The sequence below is a fragment of the Sesamum indicum genome, linkage group LG8 (assembly GCF_000512975.1).
Source record: "Sesamum indicum cultivar Zhongzhi No. 13 linkage group LG8, S_indicum_v1.0, whole genome shotgun sequence".
Taxonomy (NCBI): domain Eukaryota; kingdom Viridiplantae; phylum Streptophyta; class Magnoliopsida; order Lamiales; family Pedaliaceae; genus Sesamum; species Sesamum indicum.
In genome coordinates, this window is record NC_026152.1 from 20,712,538 (window position 1) to 20,735,821 (window position 23,284).

The window sequence follows — 23,284 nt, forward strand, 5'->3', positions numbered from 1 at the left end:
TGAGTGTAATATATGATCAAGAAGAAGAGTTGAGCAAAGCTGTAAGACTTAAAAAGTAATCCTCAGTGCAAGGGATTGTGAGGCCTCCCGTTGGATGATCGTATCCAAACTCTTCTTCCGCCCACCGCAGCAGCTCCTGGAACAACGGGTGGTTTAGGTAAGATATCGGGACTACGAACCGTCTGTGGGACTCGCCTACATACACGGCTAAATGCCCTTTTGGCACGTCGATGCATGTTGTTGAAAAGCTACCGTTCTTGGAGGAATGATCAGTTTGACGTGTTTTCTTCTTTCCTGTTAGCTTGATTCCCATGTTGACAAAAACAGAGGTAGGAAAGCTAAACTTTTGACACTATAAATATGGTGGAATAGAAGGGAAGATTTTGAATTGAGTTGTTGGTTCGGAGGAAGAGTACTTATATATATATATATGCAGAGAGGAAGTAGAGAGTCTTGACTTGAGAAAAGAGAGCTCTGAGAATTATAATGGAAGATATTAGGAAGAATCACATGGTTCTGACTAGTCTGTAGCATGACATTGTGTCCTACCACTTAAGGGAGCCAACAACGAGAACCGCAAGTTGGAACTAATACTATAGTATATTCTATGGTTCACATAACAAAAAAACACTCATAAAACCTTCAATTCTTTTGCTTCAGTTGTTGATGTCAAGAACATGTCTTGATCATGACTATTGAAGATAGAAAAAAGGGTGCATACTTGTTTGGAGAAGCATTGAACTTAGACTTGTGCATGCCTGCCCTTTTTGCTAGTGTAGCAGGTGCCAATATACAAGACAATTATAGGCCCTTATGATGATAAAATGTCCCAATGAAAGTTTGTGGTGTTCAGTAAGGCCTTCATGTGCATAAAGTGATTTTAGCTGTGGTTTATTGGATCTTCCAGTGACTAATATTTGGTCCAGTAATCTTGGGAAGATCTTATTTAGGTTCATATTTTGCGAAAATTTGATCTTGGTTAGGTACTTAATCTCAGAATTTTGAGCATCTAATGATCAAAATCCCAAAATTATGTCGATAGAAACGATGTCACTACAATGCCCTTTTTCTCATGCTAGGCAATGTGTTCAAACAGACAAGAATTAGAACATAACAAATATGAAACTAGTTATGGGACACTTATTCAATATTGAAGACATCTTATCCAGAAAACAAATATATTACTTAATAATTGATTCATCGAGCGTCTTGTTTTTCCATGTTTCCTTCTTGTTACACAACACCACCTGATCAGTTAAGGCTTAGCAGCAAGGGGATGGAAACTCGTTCGTCATGTCCATCAACTTGTCATATAAGTAGATCAGATAGATAAAATGACATTTGCGTGGAAGGATAAGGCTAAAACTCGAGTCTTTAGCATAAATTTTATGAACCTTTTTGGAAGACAATATGCTATATAACTATTGAATAGCCCATCATTGAGTCAGTCAGGCCCCTGCTGTCGAGGTTTTCTGCAGCACCAGCTAGGCCATGGTGCAAGCATACCGTTCACACGTTTGTTGAGTTCAGACTTGAAGTTCTTGAAAATACTAAGTGTGTATATATATATATATAGTTGTATGAAGTCAACCCTTATGGGGATCCCATATTCTAATCCAAGAAATGTATGTACTCGTTGGGGGGAGATGACATTCTGATATACTTAATGCGACATATCAGCTTCAAAGAAATTCATCAACTACTTTCCTTGTCAACCAATTATTACGGAGACTGTACTTTGGTTTTTGAATAATTTGACCAGGAATATGAACAGAAACATCAATGAACAACATGTAATATCCTTAAAACAAACTAAATTCTTGTGTTTTAATTGTTATATTAGAAAGATTTGAAATTTGAGTAAGTCCCAAGATCAGAATTTTCCCAAAGCCTACTGCTTGAAATTATATAAATATGATCTAACTCTCGATTTACAACATTCTGTTATCTGCAGGACGAAGCTTTCTAGAGGTCTAATGGATAATTCATTGGCTCATACAAGTACATATGGAGATATTCAAATGTTTTAGGTGGTTCTTGGTCCCTATATGTCGACGAGAGGCTTTTCTGTCGTTCCTTATCACCACAATTTCAAGGGGAAATTCTGCTGTTTGTTGTGCTAAGTGGTAGGGCCTTCTGCACTTGAACAAACATACAAGTCTTAAATTCTTGGTGATGAGTTGGAAAGCAGAACCATGTGATTTATCATGTGCCGTTGTCTTCATTCTTCACTTGCACTATTCCAAATGCTCTTTAAACATTTATACGTAGAACACAAAACTGTGACCTGTATATACTCCATGCAAATAGTTCTCACGTATTTTTGGTGCTAAATATGTGGATTAAGCGTTGCTTTCAATGAAAAGCCAACTTTAGTAACTGCTTTGTATATATATATACACACACACTCTTTAATCAACACCAGTTAATCCAATTTGTCTTGGATAAATAGCTATGGAATTAGCTAACACTATGGAAAGATGAGGTAGCTCTTTGTGAGTATATGTTGGCTGTAAGCCACAAATATGTTGCAAAGCAGGCTAAGTGGGACTGTGAAACTAAAAGAAACATAAGCACATGAGGAATCACATGGATTGGTCTTCTCAATCATAAAAAAAAATTACTTCCTACCACCTCCCAGATAAGGATATGGTTTGATAAATTATACTGCACAGTGAACATTATGTGTGTTTGTTTGATCGTCCTACGTGATGTCTTAGCATGCAGTAAAAATCTGGGAAAAAACAACTCATGGTTATATGTTATGAAAAAGCAGTTTGTATCGTGTTCACGTAAAAATCTGTGTGTTCTTGTGCTTTGATTTTCCTCTCTTACTTCTGCACGCGTTTCTATTTCTATTTTGCAGTTGCTAGTAAACGATACTGAATGTTTTCCCCGCAGAAAATAACAGCTTGACAAAATGTTACTGAAAGGTTATATTCATTGGTAAGATTTACAGGCTACAAGCAGAAGCAATCTGCAAGAAAGAATATGAATCTATTCTGGATTACAAAACTTAGCATCCTAGTTCAGTCATCTCAGTTCAGGTTTCCAAATCAATGGGGCCGAGTTATGAACTTGATCAGAATGAAAGTGCCGTCCGACAAGAACTCAGTTGAGAAGTAAGGCTTAGGAAGTAATCTTCAGGGCAGGGAATTGTGAGGCCTCCCATTGGATGGTTGTATCCAAACTCTTCCTCAGCCAAATGCAACAAGTCTTGGAACAATGGGTGGTTCAAGTAGCATATGGGAATCACAAACCTTGTGTGCATCTCACCGACGTACACTGGAAAATGGCCTTTTGGGACGTCATTGTACGTCGATACGTTTGCTTTTCTAGGCGAAAGTGTTCTTCGGAGTTTCTCTTTGGTCTGAGCTATTCCACCTAAACTGAATCCCATCTTCAGAAGAGAAGAACTGGAGGGAGTTGAGTGTATGTATGGAGTGTTAGTCTTTTGTAAGATAGCTTGTGTTGGAAATAATGATTTAAAAGTGAAGTATATATAGGAGCATGCAAATAGATTAAGGATATGGGGAGATGTGGGAGACATATCAGGTGAAATAATTGGGGAAGAATCACATGGATTTTTGACTAATCTGTGGCATTTGGAGGACAGTCTGCCCTACCACATTAGGGAACCAACAATGAGAAATTGCAACTTGGAATATATATACATATGTATATCCTAATTAATAGTTGATACAAAAGATATATGCTTTTCTTGGTGATGAGAAGGGAAAAAGGGGCCATATATTTCACCTTTATTGATGCATTGAACTAAGGGGTTTTTGTGGTGTTTTTTGTGGAAAGCAAAAGCTGGTGGGGGAATATGTATGATATCAAGACTGAATACTGATGACAAGGGCTGCCAAGTAGCACAATTGTCTTCTGCAATGCATAATTAGGGTTTTGGAGGAGGACTTCTTTTCTTTCCAACTTGTGATTATAAAATCACCCATTACTTGGTATGCAATAAATATAATACAAAAAAGATGTATTTTCTCTTGAAAATAAATTATATAATTAATATATTCATCTCTCTCTAAATATTAATCATCTATTCAATTATAACATAAAATCTTTTGTCGTACTAATTTTTGAATACTCAAATTTACTCTTTATTTTGTTTCTTCCCTTTAAAAAATGTGATCAAATTAGTAATTTTAATACCTTTTTAATAATCTCAGAGTTATATGTATATATATATTTTCTATTAACTACCCATTGCTCTCACCTTACTTTTCTACATTAATTACAATTTATAATTATAATTGATTCTTTTACAAATTTCTATTTTCTTATCATTCCACACCAAAATTCTTTTTATATACTCGCGGGAACTGCATGCATCGATAGCTAGTAAATATAAAACTATCCGAGTAAGCACCATATCTGCTCATACTTGGATAGATATGGCGTTACTTCGATAGCCTTTGTGAATTTTATTTTACCATGTAACAAAGTACTTTTTAATTTTAACATTCAAATAAGTATATGATTATTTATTTTTATCCAAAAGATATCAAATAATGCTTAAAATTTTTTTTTGGCCACTTAAAAGATTATTTTCTATTTAAATTTATATAAGTGTAATATTGATTATCTTTATCCAAAAAGATTCACTCAATTTTTCTTGATAAATTTAGTTAGTCAAATAATTCAAATTTATTTTTATGTTCATTATTTAATTTTAAGTTTTTTTATTGTTTATCATTGTTTTCTATTTTTATAGTTTAAAATGTAATTAATTTATAATTTTTTCCCCCAAAAATACAATTACTAACTAGTACATTTCATACATTAGTATCATGTCAAAATTAAGACTGGGTGCAATTTTTGGACCAGGGCTTTAACCCTTTCCAGCTAAAATGGGCCTATGCCCAAGATTGAGGGAGTCAGATCATATGTTGGGTTCACACTACAAACCCCAATAAAGGCATTGTAATTTTGGACCTCTTAGGCCCAACCCAAATCTGTAAAGTCATATTCCAGCCCAGAAGGCCCAGACCCAAAATTGAGAGGTATTGAATCATTAGCTTGGGTCCAGGCTTCAAACCCTAGTTAGGGAATTCTAATTTAGACTCTCCAGGCCCAACCCAAATCTATAAATTTGTAAAACCCTCGCCTTCTTCCTCCCACTTATTCTATTCCTCTTCTCACTGCAACTCCTCCGCCACCACTCGCCGCCGCCTTCTCGCCATGCCGAAGCACTATAGGCCACCCGTAAGTTCCAATTTCACTTTGGACCACCTGGGGAACAGAAACTATACTGAAACTTGGCGCACGGGATAAGTTGATTTTTGTTGTTTGTCAATTTGTTCTCAGGGGAAGAAAAAGGAAGGAAATGCGGCGAAGTACGTTACGAGGTCCCAAGCTGTGAAGAACCTCCAAGTTAGCCTTCCAGTCTTCAGGTTTGTACTATTTCGTCGTGGTTTGTTTGTTTTAAGTAATTTTGCATTCAATTTTGATGCAGTGAAGTTGCGGTGATTTTATTTGAGTTTAACACATTCCAGGAAACTATGCATCCTCAAAGGTGTTTTCCCTCGGGAACCAAAGAAAAAGGTGAAGGGAAATCACCATTCCTATTATCATATGAAAGATATCATGTTCCTCAGACACGATCCCTTGCTAGAGAAACTGAGAGACATACGCGCTTATGAGAAGAAGGTCAAGAAAGCCATGTCAAAGAAAAACAGGGATCTCGCCGAACGGTTGTTGACACGGAAGCCTACTTACACTCTTGACAGGCTTATTAAGGAGAGGTAGAGTGGAGTTAGTAGTTATTTCATGGTTTCTCGGTATTGGTATCATGGGATGTTGTCTTGTGCTCTTTGCTTAATTCGACTTTTGCGGCGTATAGGTACCCTAAATTCATTGATGCACTGAGGGATCTTGATGATTGTCTTAGTATGGTACACCTTTTTGCTGCATTGCCTGCTGTGGATAGGGCTGTAGATGGAGAAAAGATTCCTGTGGACCGTGTCCATAATTGCAGAAGGTTACTGCTCTTCATCATGAATTTTATGATATTTGTGTGTTGTGGTGTGGACCTCTGATCTTTGTATGTTTTGCTTCCTTGGTGCTTCTAGGTTGAGTCATGAGTGGCAGGCCTATATTTCTCGCACCCATAAACTACGGAAGACATTCATTTCCGTGAAAGGAATATACTACCAAGTGTGTATGATATGTGATATATAAATTTCTATATATTGCCTGTGTTAAGGTTGGCTCCTAATCTTATTGGTTGTTTATCTTATCTATACAGGCAGAAGTTGAGGGGCAAAAGATTACTTGGTTAACTCCACATGCATTGCAACAAGTGCTTCCTGAAGTTGATTACAGAGTCTTGCTAACATTTTTGGAATTTTATGAGGTTGGATTAATTGCATTTGTTATGTGGTTACTGTTTTCTTTTACCCCTTGCATGCCTGAGGTTTTTATGTGCCTGCAAGACCAATGTTAACTTCTATTTTTGAAAGCAAATTTGGGGGAGAACTAAATTGTCTCAGTTCCAATGAATATTGCTCTTAAGTCCATTGTTTGATGTTTCTTGGATTTAAAGATTCTCCTCCACTCCCTTACTTGTGGCCTTTGGTGGTTTGGACCAAAATTTGTTTGAGAGTCCAATTGTCAATTAATTGCTTCTCTCACAATTAGGTGATTGTTAAGTAATCTGGCCTGTGTTCTGCATTTCTGTGGTAAGATTCATTGCCGTGTTTTCTGTTTGCAGACTCTTCTTGCATTTGTTAATTTCAAACTTTATCATTCAATAAATGTGAAGTACCCACCCATTCTTGATCCACGGCTGGAAGCTCTGGCTGCAGGTATGTTTTTATCCTTTATCTTCTAGCTTATTTAGAGTTGCATTATATTTTGTTTTCCTATCACATTGCAGATTACAGGAAACTTATAGCTGAGTTCATGTTGTAAAAAAATATGGAAATAAGCAAAAGCAGCACTTATGATATTGTTGGAACTTTGCAGATCTTTATGCCTTGTCTAGATACTTTGATGCCAATGCTCAAAGTTCCTCAATGAAGACAAAAGCCATTACTTCAACTGGGTCTGAGCAAGTTGAGGACCAGAAGGAGGGTGCAGAGCTTGATGAGGCTGAACTGAGGCTCGCCCAACTTCAGCAGCAACTTCCTTCTAATGAACCTGGTGCTCTGATGCACCTTGTTGAAGATGCTGCTAGCGAGGATGAGGAAGATGTAGAAACAAGGGAATGTAAAAATCTATTCAAGAACATGAAATTCTTCTTGAGTCGTGAGGTGAGGTGCTATAACTTCTTGTTATAGTATACTGTAATCCCTGAATTCGTGCTGATTTAGCAATTATGCTTCAGACAGAATCTCTAATTATGTGGTTCCATTGAGGAGTCATTTTCTGTTTATATATGCGCTCCCCTTTTCCTCTTTGTGTTTTATTTTTCTTGGTAGTATAATTGACATGTTTTCAGTGTCTCTATCTCACTTTCCCTCTCTCTCTCTCTCATTTTTTAAAAATGAGATTGCTATCTCTCCTGGTAATATCACTTTTCCCCTTAGCTACTCCCCACTGCTTTCTCTTCTGTTTAGTGACATTTCTGCTGGTTCAATTCTTTATTGTTCAGGTTCCTAGAGAGTCATTGCTGTTTATCATCCCTGCTTTTGGTGGCATTGTTTCTTGGGAAGGTGAAGGAGCACCATTTGAGGAGTCTGACCAGAGCATCACTCATCAGGTCTGCCATTCAGATGCTTTAAGGATGTGCAAATACACTTTTATTTTCTGCCTCTTTATCTCCATGTCCTTCCTTTTCCCTCTTCTTGTCTCGCTCTGCCCCCCAATGCCTATGTGCCCGAGCACCTAGCTAGATCTGGTATTAATATTTCTTTGAATTGTGAAATATAGAACGATCGACCGGATATGCGAAGTTGTTAATTTCATCTAATCGTATCGAATCTGGAATGTCTTGAATTGAGTTTTACAGACTCATTTGCTCTGCATCTCATAGTATGGCAACTTATCAAGGGACTCCAAGTGTGATGGTTGCTCGGCAGAAATGTTTCATTTAGCTGTTTTTGCTACAGAAGCTTTGATAATTATGTTTTCAGGTTTACTTGCATATTTGTGCAGGTTGTTGATAGGCCAGCACAAGGTCGCAAGTTCCTCACCAGAGAATATGTCCAGCCGCAGTGGGTCTATGATTGTGTGAATGCGCGCATTATATTGCCGACTGAAAAATATATGGTGGGATGGTAAGTTGCAGAACAATTTCATCTAGAACTTTTTTGGGTTCTGTACGATCAGCTTGCTTCAACTTATTTATCAGGATTTTTTGTGTGACAAATTTTGACATTGTTAACTTAGTTGCCCTTTGGTTCCAAATTCTCTTTCTGAATATTATGCTTCTTGTACATGAACTATATTAGCGCAGGGATACACATGCTGAATTGTTTGATTATTGAGCCCTCTATGTGTGGCGGTTGTACTTGTCTGTATGCTTCCGAAATTTATACCCCAAGGAGCTGGTTTATATGACCGTGTATGGCAGATCAATTATCTGACTGTTACCAGTGTGGAATGTCTGTGAGAATGAAAAGAGATAATGTACATCAGTTCCATGTCAGAACAAGAAGATATATTGGGCCATAGCTAGGTTTTAATTTTCTGTGTGGCACTTACATCATAAAGACCTACTTGCTGGAGATACCAGAGTTGTACTGCCCCATTTGAGTGAGACATTGTGTGTACAATTGAGTTGGTGTGCTCCCTTTTTGGCTGACTTCTATAACTTGTATTTGCTACTTACGTCCTTCAGTTGGACAAAACACATCTTTCTTTGTTCTACCAGTGATATTTATCCCGTTTTCTTTAGCATGCTTGCCGCACTTATTATAATAAGAAGTTTTTAACACTTCCAAACTTTCCATTTTGACAGTATTCCTCCACCGCATTTGTCTCCATTTGTTGATAATGAAGCAGAAGGTCATATACCCGAGTATGCAGAAGCTATTGAACGACTGAAGGCTGCTGAAAGAAAAGAAGTCTTACCGTTGCCCGGCATGGGAAAAGAAGATTTAGATGATCCTCAGAATTTACTAGGTATTATTGATCGGGCAGAAGCTATTGAAGCTGCTAAGAGAAAACAGAAGGTATAGATTTGATGAGTATGAGCTAATTGTTAATTGATTGTGGTGTATGATATGTTTTCTGTGGAATGCTGGTTTACTCATCTCTCTTAGTATTTGTTATGTGAAGATGATAACTCATGAATGCCCAAAATGGCTATTAGAATTTGTTTGATCCTTAACTGGAACATGATGCAGTATAATACTGTTCTAATTCGCACCCATTGGGCTCCATCCAATAAGAAAAAAATAACATGTCATCAATGAAATGGATTTTTGGTGTATCCTTTCAGTTATCCTATGAGAAATGTACATTTCTTCCACCCCTCTTCAAAAAACATGTCAATTAAATTTGGGAAATCATTGAATGCACATTTCTTCCACCCCGCTGCTCTTTGTAGTGAGTTATACTGTGAGAAATGTTACTATTAAATTATCCATTTTATTATTAGCTTATGATTCCTTGCTGCTGATGTATTCTGACATGTTCTGTGGATTTTTAGATGTCAATGTTGGAAAAACAATATCATGAAGAATTGAAACTAGAGCTTCAAGGTGCTGAGTATTCTGCTCCCTCTACTGACATTGAGGGCAGGGATGCTGAAGGAGACACTGCGCCTGATTTGCAGCAACTTGCTGAGGATGCTGCCAATATGTCGAAGGTTGTAATGCCACGCAAGAAGAGGAAGCTCCTAGAAGCAATGGAGGTAAGAATTTCAATCATTTTATATCTCTTATTGCTGTGTTTTTGCTTGTTTTGATTAAACGCATGGCCTTTTTTTTGTCGTTAATTGATATTGTTTAAAGAAAAGTGGTAAGCTTTTTGCTTCATTTACTTGTTTTTAGCAACTATGCATCTGCTAGATATCACTATATTCTTTATCTGTGAAGATGCAATTATTGTCAGCACCTCTTTACTGAATTTCTCTTGCAATTGGTTTGGGTACTGTGTATGTTCTTGATTGTTATTGTTCATGGTATCTGATGTCAAATCTGTTTAACAGGGGATATCTGAATTTAACCTAAGAAATTTGTAATGCATATGATCTTGTGCACGTGTTCATGCACCTATATCTAAATTCTCTGATTTTGCGTCACTTATATATGTTGGTTTCCTATCCAGATTGGCAAAGAGAGGAAACGGGCACATGTACTTCGTCTGAAAGAGCGGAAGAAAAAGATCGATGAAGCCAAGAAATCTGCATAGATGTGCTACTAGTCCTACAGTTATAATGTATAAGGTGCTTTCTGTGTGCTGTAGTCTTGGAATATTAATCTTGTATGGCTGGCATTAGCAATCATTTATGGTTGGCTACAATTTTGTTGTAATATGTGATTTTGAACAATCTGATTTTAGCAATCTTTATACGTTTTGTATTTTAATTGTGGAAACTGCACTAAAATCTCTAATCTAATCTGTATGTAATCTTCTGGCACTGAACTCGATGGACTGTGAAAGATGCGGACGTGGAGTGGAATGATGATGTGGGAATTGAGCCCTTACATTCTTTTATTACCGTTCCACATTTTGCTTGACTTGGAATCATTTGTATTTTTCTGCGGACTATGTAGCCTGAGATGTCCTCCAACCCCTAGGTGATACAAGGTTTGCATTGTCCGTATATTCAATATAATCTCAATTTCATGAAGTTCGTTTGGTTTACCCCTTGTACCTTTATTTGGATGTTAGTGTTGTTTCGGATGAAATCCACAACAGGTTTTAGGAACTGAACGTTTGTCGAGATGAAGATTAGTTTTAGTATTTCAGATTTGAATTGGTCCAACAAAGTAATATAAATCGACATATTAATGACAGTCAAAAAGGACAATATGTTGGTCGATCGATCCAGGGAGGTAAGGGAAAAACAGTAACCTGTCGATGGCCGATAGGTCAAACCATTTGGGTCGCAGTAGCTGCAAGCAACAACAATCATCTACTCCTTCCATACTGTGCTGTATCTACTTCTGATGGGTTTACATTTTTACATTTTTCTCACTACTAAGATTATCTATATTGAATTCTTCGTGACTTATATTAGTGGGGATAGCAGACTGTTAGAACAGGCCGAAGCGAGAGGTTTCATTCATGTGTGCCGTAGATCTGAATTAGGAAGGTCAGAGGATACTAACCAACTTGTGAACTTAGAAGAAACATTTTGTTATCAGGTAGAAGATCATAAGACCCTGCTGTGTATGGAGACCCTAACAGGCCTGTCATTAGACTATCTCTGGTTATATCATATGTAGCGCACATTATCTTAAATGCTGAGTTCAACATATAGTTGGTAGGTTATACTTCAAGTTGTACCAGATGTACGAAGACAACTGAATGTGATCTCTCATTTGCTAGTGTTTTTCTTGGCAATATGGCTCCTATTTAAATTTTTGTCTTCACAACAGATTATAAAAGTGGTGGCTGTTCATCTATATGTAGACTTATGTACAGGTAGTCAAGACATGTCCCTTACAGCTATCTAATCCTTCAGCTGTTATTTTCCTAACTTCACAGTCTCTCTTGTTCAGAAAAAGGAAATGGCAATCCATCTGCCTCGTATCACTAATGGCAAATTACTTTTTCGACGGTCTTCATTGGCTGATAACCATATTCCTAAAGGATGCTTTGCAGTTTATGTTGGAGAAAGTGAAAAGAAGCGATTTGTTGATCCAATATCATTTTTAAGCCAACCATCATTGCATCAATTGCTGAACCAAGCTGAGGAAGAATTTGGGTTTGGTCATCCAATGGGTGCCCTTCCATTCCCAGCAGTGAGGAATTTTTTATTGATCTCACCTCTCGGTTGAGTAGATTTTAAGATTCGAGATTAGTGTACATTTGTAGAACACAGTAATTGTAGGAAGAATTTTGTACACCTTAGTAGAGCATCTTCTGGAGGGAAATAATGCTTCCCACGAGAACAATCTTCCCTTGTAAAAGGAAAAGGTTCAAACTTACTTTTCTTGCTTAAGTTCTTTCTGGTTTTTAGGGGTTACATTGTGCTTGCTATTAGGTTGAACTGATATGACTGTTAATAAAAGTAATAAATTATGGTAGACTGCTTTGACATAAGACAGAGTCTTTTATTTCTTTCCGGAATGGCCTGCCACAGGAAGATATGATGATATATCTATTTAATGGAATTATACTGATGCTACTAACATTTTGAGGATTCCATCTGGGAAATAACGAAAATGCAAGAAAGGAAATTAAATTCAAGAGTTTCCATTCTATATAACATTGTAGTTTAGACTCTTATCTTCTCCAGTATATGATACTAAGAGTGTCCCTCCTGCTTGTGTACAAGTACGAGTAACTTTGTACAAAATGAGAGATTTTATGAAGTGTTCACTCAATATGGCTTTTCCCTGTAACTGACAAGTTTGGATGAAGGGCAATGAATTTACAGAAGCTGCAGGGCAGAAATGCTGTATAGCTTGAACACATTTAGGTGGACCTTTATGTTTGATCAGTGGAAAACCCAAACCAACATGACTATATGGATTAGCAGACCTGTAGATAATGTTGGTGGATCGACATTGCAATTAATCATGTCTGTATGAGTTTGACATATACTGATGTATCTTGATTAGAAAACAAAGGAGATCAAATAAACTTGAGATCTTTTAGCTAAAAGGAATCATCAGATTTGGTTATCCAATTGATCTCAGTGGGGTCCCTTTTGGGTTATGATTCTAAAGTTGCCAGGGGTCAATATTGTCAATCCCACAAATCCTTTATTTGTTGACTTTAGAATCTGCGTAGTGATCAAAGACAAATCCATGTGATTCCTCATGTGCTTATGTTTCTCAAGCTTGACCGGCTACCACATATCCACTTCTCAATCCAAATTTCTGGTGACACAACATTTCTATGTTCACCTATTTATACAACACATTTTGTGTTACAACCAGTAACAACTCTTCTAAGACGTTTAGCTTTCTCAGCTTTAAATCTTCTCTAAGGAACTTTCCTCAAAAATTTTTATTTCAGCCCAGCAAGATTTACTCTGATACAATCATGGCCATTCGTCAAATGCTTAGACGATCTCTATCAACCGAAAGAAGATCAAGTTCATCAGGAACTCAAGTTCCGAAGGGGCATTTTGCTGTGTATGTTGGAGAGAGTGAAAAGAAACGCTTCGTTATTCCAATGTCATACTTAAACCACCCCTCATTTCAAGATTTGCTATGTCAAGCTGAAGAAGAATTCGGGTTCCATCATCCGATGGGTGGCCTAACCATTCCTTGCAGTGAGGATTTATTCGTAGATATAACCTCTAGTTTGGGCAGAAGATGATGCACATAGCATGTGTTAGAGGAAACCAGTTTTGTAAATTAGTTGGTGATATAGAGGATATCTGTCAGGAAAGGAATTGTATCCCTGGATGAAATTACAGTGCATGAATATAGATGATTATGGGCCATTTTCAGATAAAAAGCATTGTCTACTTTAAGTTGCTACCATAATTCATTTTAAACTCAAGAATTTAAATCTTTAAGTTCTCAGTTTTGTTTCCTTTTGCTGTTAATTTCTCCTCTAGCAACTCATGAATAGATGTGCCGGAAGGGACATTTATTGTGTTCATAAAACCAGAAAAAGATTTAGATCTCCTTGTCGTATAGAATATATCCTTCTTTTTGTTCCTAGATTTTGACAATCCATGTTATACAAGAACTTGATTTTGATCACCCTGAAATGGGAACAATTTCTACAGATCTTTTCAAAAGACACATATACTTGCAACTAGCCGAAACGTTGTGCTCATCGAATCAGAAGTTTTTTGAGTGAAGAAGTATCTGAGTTGTCAAATTATTTTCTAGCATCAGGGTGGTCTGTGCTGGCTAAGTGCCAGAGGAAATGGTAGAGTTTTGTTTGTCCTGATAAAATGTTCATTGTTCATTCTTCTATACCATCCTTTACTACTTCTGATAGTTAGAAGACAGAATCATGTGATTCTTTATGGCTAATTTCATCTTAGAGCCCACTTGAATGACACTTCACCAGATGTTATAACTACATTCTGTTGATTAAGCATGGTAAAAAGCGACTATCAAGGATCTCAATTAAAGATTAAAGCATTATCTGGTAAAGAAAGTATGCAGCTCCGTGGAATACAATGCTAAAGTTAATTTTGATTCTATCTGCAGCTTTCTCTCTTGAAGTTACTGTAACAGGAATCTGTTGACTTCTCATAATAAGATTTCTAACATCAGGACAGTAAATTTTCTCCAGTGTTGTCTCTATGTGCACAGAGAAAAGGAAGTACTAAATGAGTCTCTCTACAAAATTGTACTATACAAAGATTAGAGGTTCAATCTCAAATTCTGTTCAAGGTGTGAGGCAAGATCAACGAAGACATCCTCTGTGCAGGGAAGTGTGAGGCCTCCAGTTGGCTGGTGAAACCAAAATTCTTCTTCAGCTTGGTTTAGCAAGTGTTGGAATGAAGGATGGTTCAGATAACTAACTGGAACAACAAACCTCTTCTTGTCATCCCCAATATAAACAGCAAGATATCCCTGTGGTACATTTACTGACTGTTGAGTAATTCTCTTAGCGTGGATGATTCGTGGCATATGGATGGCCATGGTTCAAGAATAGATAGTTCCTCAAGAGGGTAAGAGAAAACAATAACTGAAACTGATCAGATTGAGTTTGCCTTTGCCGAGACTTACTCTTGTTGGGTGATCAGATACAGCTGAAGTTTGAGTATATATAAGTGATCATATATCTGGCATCTTCAATCTCAAGCTTTATGGGGAAGAAGTATCAGATTAGGGGCCAGAGAGTCGCATCAGTACATAAGGAATCATATGCCTTTGTCATTCAATCTTTAATAATTTTTTCCTATTTTTTGCTTAAAGTGAAAAACCAACTGTGTGGGCATTCAAAGACTCTATTCCCCACTCTCATTAATATAACACTGTAGATAATTCAAATTATCAAAGGATGCTAGAATGTAGACCGGTACATCTTCACCCCATCTGCTCTTTTACTAAGGTGACATCCAGACACTTAGAATCATTTCTCCAAAGTGAAACTAATGAACAATAGCATGAGAGATCACATGGTTTTGCTTTCCTACTCATTACCAAGCTTTTTGACTTGCAAATTTGTTGAAGATCATAAGACCCTACCTTGTGTGGAGGCCCTAACAGGCCCCTGCCATCAGGACATCTCTGCTTATGTGATATGTAGGGCAACATTGTCTTAAATGCTGAGGTCATCTCTGCTTATATGATATGTAGGGCACTTCCAGTTGTATTAGATGTCTGGAAGACAACTCCATGTGATGTCTTGTTTGCCATTGCTTTCTCCCGGCCGTATGGTCCCTGTTTGAATTCTCTCTTGGCTACGAAGTTATGGCCTTCATCTATATATAAACCTATGTAGCAGCTAGCCAAGGCATGTTCCTTCCAGCTATCTAGCCTTCAATAGTTTCAGCAGTAACTTTCCTATCTGCCCAACAGCTTCTCTTGTTCAAAAAGGCAAAAAATGGCTATCCGCCTGCCTCGTATTACTCATGCCAAGTTACTTCGTCAATGGTCTTCATTGGCTGGAAACCATATTCCTAAGGGATGCTTTGCAGTTTATGTTGGAGAAAGTGAAAAGAAGAGATTTGTTGTTCCAATATCATTCTTAAACCACCCATCATTTCAACAATTGCTGAACCAAGCTGAGGAAGAATTTGGGTTTGATCATCCAACGGGTGCCCTTACGATCCCCTGCAGTGAGGAATTCTTCGTTGATCTCACCTCTCAGTTGAGTTGACCATGAGAGTTGAGAGTAGCATATGTTTGTAGAACACAGTTTTGTAAGGAAGAATGGTGTATATTTCAAAGAGGATCTTCGGGAGGGAAATAATATATCCCCAGGAGGAAATACTACTTGTAAAAAAAGATGTAACTCATGACATTCTTTTACACATTAATTTCTAATAATTTACTACAGCAGTTTTTTAATGATTCAGGGGTTATATTCCGCTTGCTTTGGGCAAACTGATCTGACTTCTGTCATAAATAGATGCGTTTTCAACATGATATTTATTTATACAAATCAAAGATTAACTTCTATTAGTGAAAGTATACTGAACTTCCCGGTTATTTTGAGGGTCCCATCTAGGAAATATCAGACATGCAACAGAAGAAATTCCCATTAACTCTGCATTTGTAGACTTCATTCCCTAATGATATTGAAAGTGTCCCTTCTGCTTGTTCACAAGAATGAGTAACTTTCTGAAAGTGACTGATTATTTATCTTTTGGCTTAATATGCCTTTTTCATATAGTTTACAAGTTCGAGTGAAGGACATTAGATATTGACAGTGAACCTCCTCAGGGGTGCTGAACTTTCCATAACACCAAAAATCAGCTTATAGTTCAGGTGGCGTTATCACCTCACAGAAAAATTTTCAAGTCAATAATCCTTCTATTATACTAAATGGACTTTAACTCTATATGCGAAGAAGCATAATCACATGACCTGTCCAACCCCATCATTCCTTTTTTCCCGTGATAAAACACTTCTTCTGATGAGCTGAAAACCAGACTCATGTTTTGTTTCAAAACCACAAGACAATAAGGATTAGCAGACTAGTGGATAAAGTTTGGGGGATTCACAATGCAATTAATCGTGTCTTACAGATTTGATGTATGCTGATGATCTTGACTAGAAGATACAGGAAATTGAGTGAACTCATGATCTTTCAGGTAAAAGGAGGCTTTACATTTTGTTATCCAATTTGTTTCAGTGGGGTCTTTTTAGTGTTATGTTTTCGGAGTTGGCCGGGAACAGTATAAGTCAATCCCACAAGTTCTTCATCTTGTTGCTTAAAAGCTGTACAATGATTGGAAAACAATTCCATGTGAGTCCTCATGGGCTTATGTTTCTCAAGCTTCCTCCACATAATACATATCCACCTGCTACATCCACTACTCAATCTAAATTTGTGGAGGATACAACACTTCTATGTTCGCCTATATATACAACAGCTCCCTGAGTTACAACCAACAACAACTCCTCAAAAAGCTTTAGCTTTCTCAGTTTTCACTTGTTTCACAAAACTTTCCAGAGAATTCTATTTTGGCCTCAGCCAGATTTACTTTGATACAACCATGGCCATCCGTCAAATTCTTAGACGATCTTTGTCAGCTGAAAGAAGATCAATTTCATCAGGAACTGAAGTTCCAAAGGGCCACTTTGCTGTTTATGTTGGAGAGAGCAAAAAGAAACGCTTCGTTATTCCAATATCATACTTAAACCATCCAGCATTTCAAGATTTGCTCTGCCAAGCTGAAGAAGAATTTGGGTTCAGTCATCCAACCGGTGGTCTAACAATTCCTTGCAGTGAGGATTTATTTGTGGATATAACCTCCCGCTTGGCTAGAAGATGATATATGTACTTTGTTTTAGTGGAACACAGTTTTGTAATTAGTTGTTCTGATATAGGATATTTTTCAGGAGAGGAAATGTATACCGGAACAAAATTACATTGCATGAACATACGTGAAAAATTATTGAGCCATTTTCAGAGAGCAAATGCATTATCTGCTTTGAGTTCTTAACACAGGTTTTATTTAAGCTCAAACAATTCAAATTTTTTTTTTCTGCTCCTATTTTTGTTTCTTTTGCTGTTAACTTCTCCATTAGAGAGTTTCTTCCTGAAAGTATTAAGTTCTCTCTCAGAGAGTTCTACTGCTGGGAGACAGAGTGTAAAGTACAAACACACCTTTAAGCACCAGACTATGGTTGTCGTCCTCAAGCTAATGATATCAATTCATGAAGATGTGTCAGAAGGGAAATTAATTGTGTTTGACACATTAAAAAATAGAGTTGGACACAGTTGCCCTACGGAAATTCTTTTAGTGATCTTGATAATCCATGTTAAATAAGTCTTCATTATGATCACCTGAGCGGGGGTATAAGTTTTACAGATCTCACTCAAATTACATATTATTGATGATAGCCGAGATGGATGACGCGATGGCTTACATTAGTACGCAGCAAGAGAGTCTGCTGGTAGGATCAGAAGTTGTTCGAGTGAAGAAGAATCTGAGTTCCAAATTGTTTCCTAGCATCTGGCACTGGCTATTATTTGTCCTGAAAAAATGTTCATTGTCCATTATGTTATACCATCCTTCACTGCTTCTTATGGTTTGAAGACAGAACCATGTGATTTGTTGTGTGCTAATGTTTCATCCAAGAGCCTACTTGAATGACTGTTCACCACATTTAAATAGGTCTTAACTATTATACTATGTTGATTAAACATGATAAAAAGGTTTTCTTGTTTACAGTTTACTGAATAGGAAGCAGTATGGAGCAGCTTTCAGCTGAGCAGCCTATTATCAAAGAATTCCAGAGATCCATCCCATGTTGATAGTACATAGTGTAGGAATTATCCGCATTCCCTTCATGGCTATACTTTGTGCTGTTAGAAAATGAAATGATCACAAATTCCTGTAGTAGAATGATAAGTGTTTTAATTCAATACAGAACTTGCTTGCCATAGATCCAACCATTTCTGCTGATTTTTTATAGAGACCAAAGTTTGTACGATCAGGTGGACAATCCAGAATGTTGGAACTATTGAGGGATACTTGAACGGAAACATGGAATGGTTTTGCTTTCCTGATGATTATAAAAAAAATCAAGAATTTCGTATTTGTTCAAGACAGAAGTCCCTACAACTTATAGTAACAACCAACTGCAAGAATGTACAAAAGCTTCTGTGGGAGAAATGTGGGGACCCCAAGTGACACAGAACATCTCATGACCTCTGTTTAAATGATATGATTCTCTGTTGACCTAGTGGTCCTGTCTTGGCCATTTTGTCTGTAATTATGAGGAGTAATATCTTTCAAGTTGCTAGAAATCTATGTATATATATATATATATATATTTGTACTTACCCATTAATTATCTTTGGATGACCAATAGACAGATCCATGTGATCCCTTATGTGATAGGTCTCTTCCTATCACATGGCCCCTTTCTAACTCTTCTCTTCACCACAAAATTTTCTTTGCCTAGAGGGAGTCATTGCATATTGTTATTCACATTTATTTCAGCGGGGTCTGATGAGGAGTTGGTAGGAAATAATGTGTCTAAGATGACAAATAAATCGTTATGTTGATTTAAAACGCTTTGAAGACTTGAAGACAGATCCATGTGATTCGATGTGCTTTTGTTTCTCCAAATTTGCCAGCCACTGCATATCAACTTGCCTCTTCACCTCTCAATATGCACTCAGGATATGTTCATCTATATATACATGCATACATCAAGTTTGTGAGCTCACAACCAGCAACAAGTCCTTGAACACTCAGCTTCTTAACTTTCACTGGCTTCATAAAAACTTTCACATTCCTTGATTTTTCATCTCTTCTTCACCAACATTTACTTAACTATGGCCATTCGTCAAATGCTTAGACGGTCTTTATCGAGCGAAAGAAGATCAGCTTCATCTGGACTTGACGTGCCAAAAGGGCATCTTGCTGTTTATGTTGGGGAGAGTGAAAGGAAACGCTTCGTTATTCCCTTATCATACTTGAACCACCCTTTGTTTCAAGATTTGCTATTTCAAGCTGAAGAAGAATTCGGGTTTGATCATCCAATGGGCGGCATCACCATTCCCTGCAGTGAGGAGTTATTCGTTGATCTCACCTCCCAGTTGAGCAGAAGATGATGTGTTATACAAGGACTTAAGCAATGCAATTTTGTTAATAGATAGGTTTCTGGACATACATCTTTTTTTCCCTTTTCTTACACACAGAAGATACTTATCGGGTACAAAATGTATTCCCTCGACAAATTTAATGCACTGATACATGAAAATATTATTGATCTCATCTGAGCTGTTCAGTTCCTGCATTGGATGCAGAATACTTCCGTTTCTCAGTTGTTACATTCCTGAGGAAGAAATTAGCCCCTAGATAAATTTTTTCTTTTTCCTTCAGAATAGAAGTTTAAGGAGTCAAATTATTCAGTTAAGTCCTATATACTGCTTGCCAGTCATTTAACAGGGGAAACTCCAATTATTTAACTTGCAATTAAATTGATCCATCACCTGATAGAAGATAAAGCAGTGCCAGGTCTGTACCAAGTATTAAGCTTAGCAACAAGGCCAAAGGTCCGTTTATTCATTTCCAGGATGGTCTCTGCCACAAGACAGGATGCATCTTGAACACAGTTGTTCTATAATACAGAGACCGAGCTTCAAAAAATGGAAATATACTGTCATCTAGACAGGTGAATACTTCAAATTGGTTGATTTGATGATGAATTATTGCAACTTTTGTCAACTTTTCCCTTATGAAACTGCCTGCTGAGTCAAGTCTGAACGATGTGCTTAACATAGGTATGAAACTTGCCATTGGAGCTGCTTCATGTAGAAAGAGTACGATGTCTGAGTCCATTAGATGATCTGTTTTTCAATTCCTAATGGATTTTTGGTGGCTCAAAGCACCAGAAAATAGACATGGTGCCTAATCTGAGGAAAAATTATTATACATCCACATCCACTTTCTCCACTCAATTTTTCATCCATAGAGCTAGGTGAAGTTCCAAGATTCATATGTTTGTCGAGAAGCTTCACATGCATAACCGCCTTCTCCAAGCACCTAAACTTGTACATGGATAGAACATTCAGTAATGTGGATCTTTAAGTTTGATTAATTATGAACTAATGTACGACAGAGCAAATACGTGATTCTATCCAGATATACGAACTAAGTAAACTCATCATAAGTATGTGCATTCTCTGAATTAAATTGTCTAATGGATTAGTTGACCACAAGAAATAACTTTGTAAGGCAGACATTGGTAATGAATGATTAGGTGTAAGTTAAGGCCAATATATTCTGCAGACCAGAAATAGATATCTCAGAGGAACTCAAATAACTTTATGCATCATTAGGTGTAAGTTGGGTATCAGATATCATTATCTCATCGATTAGAGAGGGCCCTTTAAGGGGTTTCTTTCTGGAGGTGACCCCAGAAAACGCTTGCCAAGATAAGGATGCACCATTTTGTATATCTGAAATCTTGTGATGATTAGAAGACAAAACCATGTGATGCCTATTTGCATATGTTTGTCAAAGTTTGCCAACCACCATGCATTCACTAAGCCTCTTAACCACTCAATCTTGCTTGTGAAATATATGACATTAATTACTTGTTCCTCTATATATATTCTATAACTGCAGCTTGTGCTCACAACCAGCTACATATCCCAAGAAAACATAGCTTTCTCAGGTTTCATTTGCTTCACAAGACTTCTCCCATATTTCTTTCAACTACCGTTTTCTGCTTCAGCAAACTTATTTTACTACAACAATGGCTATTCATCGAATGCTTAAATGTTCTTTACCATCTGAAACAAGCGGAACTGAAGTTCCAAAGGGACATTTTGCTGTTTATGTTGGAGAGACCGAAAAGAAACGCTTTGTTAATCCAGTATCATACTTGAACGACCCCTCGTTTCGATATTTGCTGTGTCAAGCCGAAGAAGAATTCGGGTTCCATCATCCAATGGGTGGCCTAACCATTCCTTGTAGTGAGGATTCATTCATTGATATAACCTCTCGCTTGGGCAGAAGATGATATACGTCTGTGTCGTAGAGGAACACAATTTTGTAAATTAGTTTCTTCAAACATTCTTTTTTGTTTTTTTGCTTTCTCACCTTGCCAACAATGGAGGATATTTGTCAGGAAAAGAAATGTACCCTGGATGAAATTACAGTGTTTGAATATACATGAAAAATTACTCAGCCAATTTTCAGATGCAAAAGCATTATGTGCTGTCAATTTTCACCACTACTTCTATACAAACCCAAAAATTTTAATACTTCTGTTTTCAGTTTTATTCCTTTATGCTGTCAATTTCTCTATAAGTGAGTTTTGTTACCGACACTATTAACTTTGTGCTAATCTAGTTTCATTAATAAGAGTATTGTTGATTCTAGAAGAGATGGATGTAGCTACGGCTTCTGTTAGCACGCATCTAGTCATGACTAGCAATGACAATGTTCTCTTGTAGGATCAGAAGTTGTATGAGTAAAGAAAACTCTAAGTTCCAATTATTTTCTAGCAGCAAGCTGTTATCTGCTGGCTAAGTGCATTATAAAATGGTAGACATTATTTTTTGTCCGAAAAATATGTTCATGCTTCAATCTTTTATGACATCTTTTGCTACTGTGGATGGTTAGAAGACAGTTTTAAGAGAATGCTTCAGGGCTGAAACATGCACGTTTTCTTTTAAGTTGACCGAGTCAAAGTAGGTTCCTGTTTTTCTTAGGAATCAATTATTTTGTTATTCATGCTTTGCAATCATGGAGCAAGTTGAGGATCACGTTGTTAGTGGGTTGTTATTTTTCAAGCTTTAAATATTGTAATGTTTTGATTATTCAATGAGGAAGTCGTCTGCTTTTGCTTCAACGGTCTTGCAGAACTAACAGACAGAACCATGTGATTCTCTCTGTGCTTATGTTTCTTTCTAGAGCCCATTGAATTACTCTTCAGCACTTCTAAATAGGCCCTAACTTATTGCTACATGTGTTGATTAAACATAGTAACAAGGTTTTCTTGTTTATATTCTTTTACTGCATAAGAAACAGTGTTGGAGCAACTTGCGGCAGAGTAGCCTAATACAGACAACTTTCGAAGATCAATTAGTTTCTTGCCAGTACATAATATAGGAATCATCTGAACTCGATCATGATAATATTTCATGCTTGTTAGAAAAATAAACTGATGGCAAATTTCTGTATCAGAATGACAAATGTTTGAACTGTGTGCGTCAAGACTTGCTTGTCCACAGATCTAACCATCTCTGTTGATTATATATAGAGACCAAAGTTTGTCTGATCATATGGACAATCCCAAACTGTTCTAGTGAGGGACATTGGTTTTGCTTCCCCGATAATTGTAAAATACTCAAGAATTGCATATTTGTTCAAGAACAGATGACCCTACAACATAGAGTAACAAACAGCAGAAGTCCTCATTGAACTTAATGCTGTAAGAATATACAATAGCTTCTGTGGGAGAAATGTGGGGACACCAAGTGACACAGGACATCTGTTTACCTCCATTTAAATTATGTGATTCAATGTTGATAAAGCAGTCCTGTTTCAGCCATTTTGCTGAAATAATGAGGAATAATATCTTTCAAGTTGATA

At 37.1% G+C, this 23,284-nt stretch overlaps 6 protein-coding genes across 6 annotated transcripts; 4 read left to right on the forward strand and 2 right to left on the reverse strand.

Annotated features, from left to right (window-relative positions):
- Positions 2,933–3,505, reverse strand: LOC105169724 (indole-3-acetic acid-induced protein ARG7-like). Its single transcript, XM_011090218.2, has one exon. It carries the CDS (start codon positions 3,398–3,400, stop codon positions 3,083–3,085), a length of 318 nt encoding a protein of 105 aa, XP_011088520.1. The 5' UTR covers positions 3,401–3,505; the 3' UTR covers positions 2,933–3,082.
- On the forward strand, positions 5,104–10,551 carry LOC105169726 (pescadillo homolog). The gene is made up of 13 exons (XM_011090220.2): positions 5,104–5,223; positions 5,326–5,411; positions 5,514–5,762; positions 5,861–5,998; positions 6,090–6,174; positions 6,266–6,373; positions 6,731–6,824; positions 6,985–7,271; positions 7,613–7,720; positions 8,116–8,237; positions 8,921–9,134; positions 9,614–9,817; positions 10,234–10,551. The coding sequence occupies exons 1-13, from the start codon at positions 5,200–5,202 to the stop codon at positions 10,315–10,317; spliced, it is 1,803 nt and encodes a 600-aa protein (XP_011088522.1). The 5' UTR covers positions 5,104–5,199; the 3' UTR covers positions 10,318–10,551.
- LOC105169725 (auxin-induced protein 15A) lies at positions 12,989–13,532 on the forward strand. The gene has a single exon (XM_011090219.2). The coding sequence runs from the start codon at positions 13,126–13,128 to the stop codon at positions 13,402–13,404; it is 279 nt and encodes a 92-aa protein (XP_011088521.1). The 5' UTR covers positions 12,989–13,125; the 3' UTR covers positions 13,405–13,532.
- On the reverse strand, positions 14,256–14,728 carry LOC105169729 (auxin-induced protein 15A-like). Its single transcript, XM_011090224.2, has one exon. It carries the CDS (start codon positions 14,691–14,693, stop codon positions 14,412–14,414), a length of 282 nt encoding a protein of 93 aa, XP_011088526.1. The 5' UTR covers positions 14,694–14,728; the 3' UTR covers positions 14,256–14,411.
- LOC105169728 (auxin-responsive protein SAUR24) lies at positions 15,582–16,051 on the forward strand. Its single transcript, XM_011090222.2, has one exon. The coding sequence runs from the start codon at positions 15,601–15,603 to the stop codon at positions 15,874–15,876; it is 276 nt and encodes a 91-aa protein (XP_011088524.1). The 5' UTR covers positions 15,582–15,600; the 3' UTR covers positions 15,877–16,051.
- On the forward strand, positions 16,513–17,600 carry LOC105169727. The gene has a single exon (XM_011090221.2). The coding sequence runs from the start codon at positions 16,979–16,981 to the stop codon at positions 17,495–17,497; it is 519 nt and encodes a 172-aa protein (XP_011088523.1). The 5' UTR covers positions 16,513–16,978; the 3' UTR covers positions 17,498–17,600.

What these genes read in the sequence shown, in the direction of transcription:
- LOC105169724 (XM_011090218.2), bottom strand. Translation starts at nt 3,400, where the DNA reads ATGGGATTCAGTTTAGGTGGAATAGCTCAGACCAAAGAGAAACTCCGA.
- LOC105169726 (XM_011090220.2), top strand. Translation starts at nt 5,200, where the DNA reads ATGCCGAAGCACTATAGGCCACCC. An exon ending in GACAGGCTTATTAAGGAGAG is followed by an intron (nt 5,763 to 5,860) that starts GTAGAGTGGAGT and finishes TGCGGCGTATAG; the next exon opens with GTACCCTAAATTCATTGATG. An exon ending in TGAAAGGAATATACTACCAA is followed by an intron (nt 6,175 to 6,265) that starts GTGTGTATGATA and finishes TTATCTATACAG; the next exon opens with GCAGAAGTTGAGGGGCAAAA.
- LOC105169725 (XM_011090219.2), top strand. Translation starts at nt 13,126, where the DNA reads ATGGCCATTCGTCAAATGCTTAGACGATCTCTATCAACCGAAAGAAGA.
- LOC105169729 (XM_011090224.2), bottom strand. Translation starts at nt 14,693, where the DNA reads ATGGCCATCCATATGCCACGAATCATCCACGCTAAGAGAATTACTCAA.
- LOC105169728 (XM_011090222.2), top strand. Translation starts at nt 15,601, where the DNA reads ATGGCTATCCGCCTGCCTCGTATTACTCATGCCAAGTTACTTCGTCAA.
- LOC105169727 (XM_011090221.2), top strand. Translation starts at nt 16,979, where the DNA reads ATGGGCTTATGTTTCTCAAGCTTCCTCCACATAATACATATCCACCTG.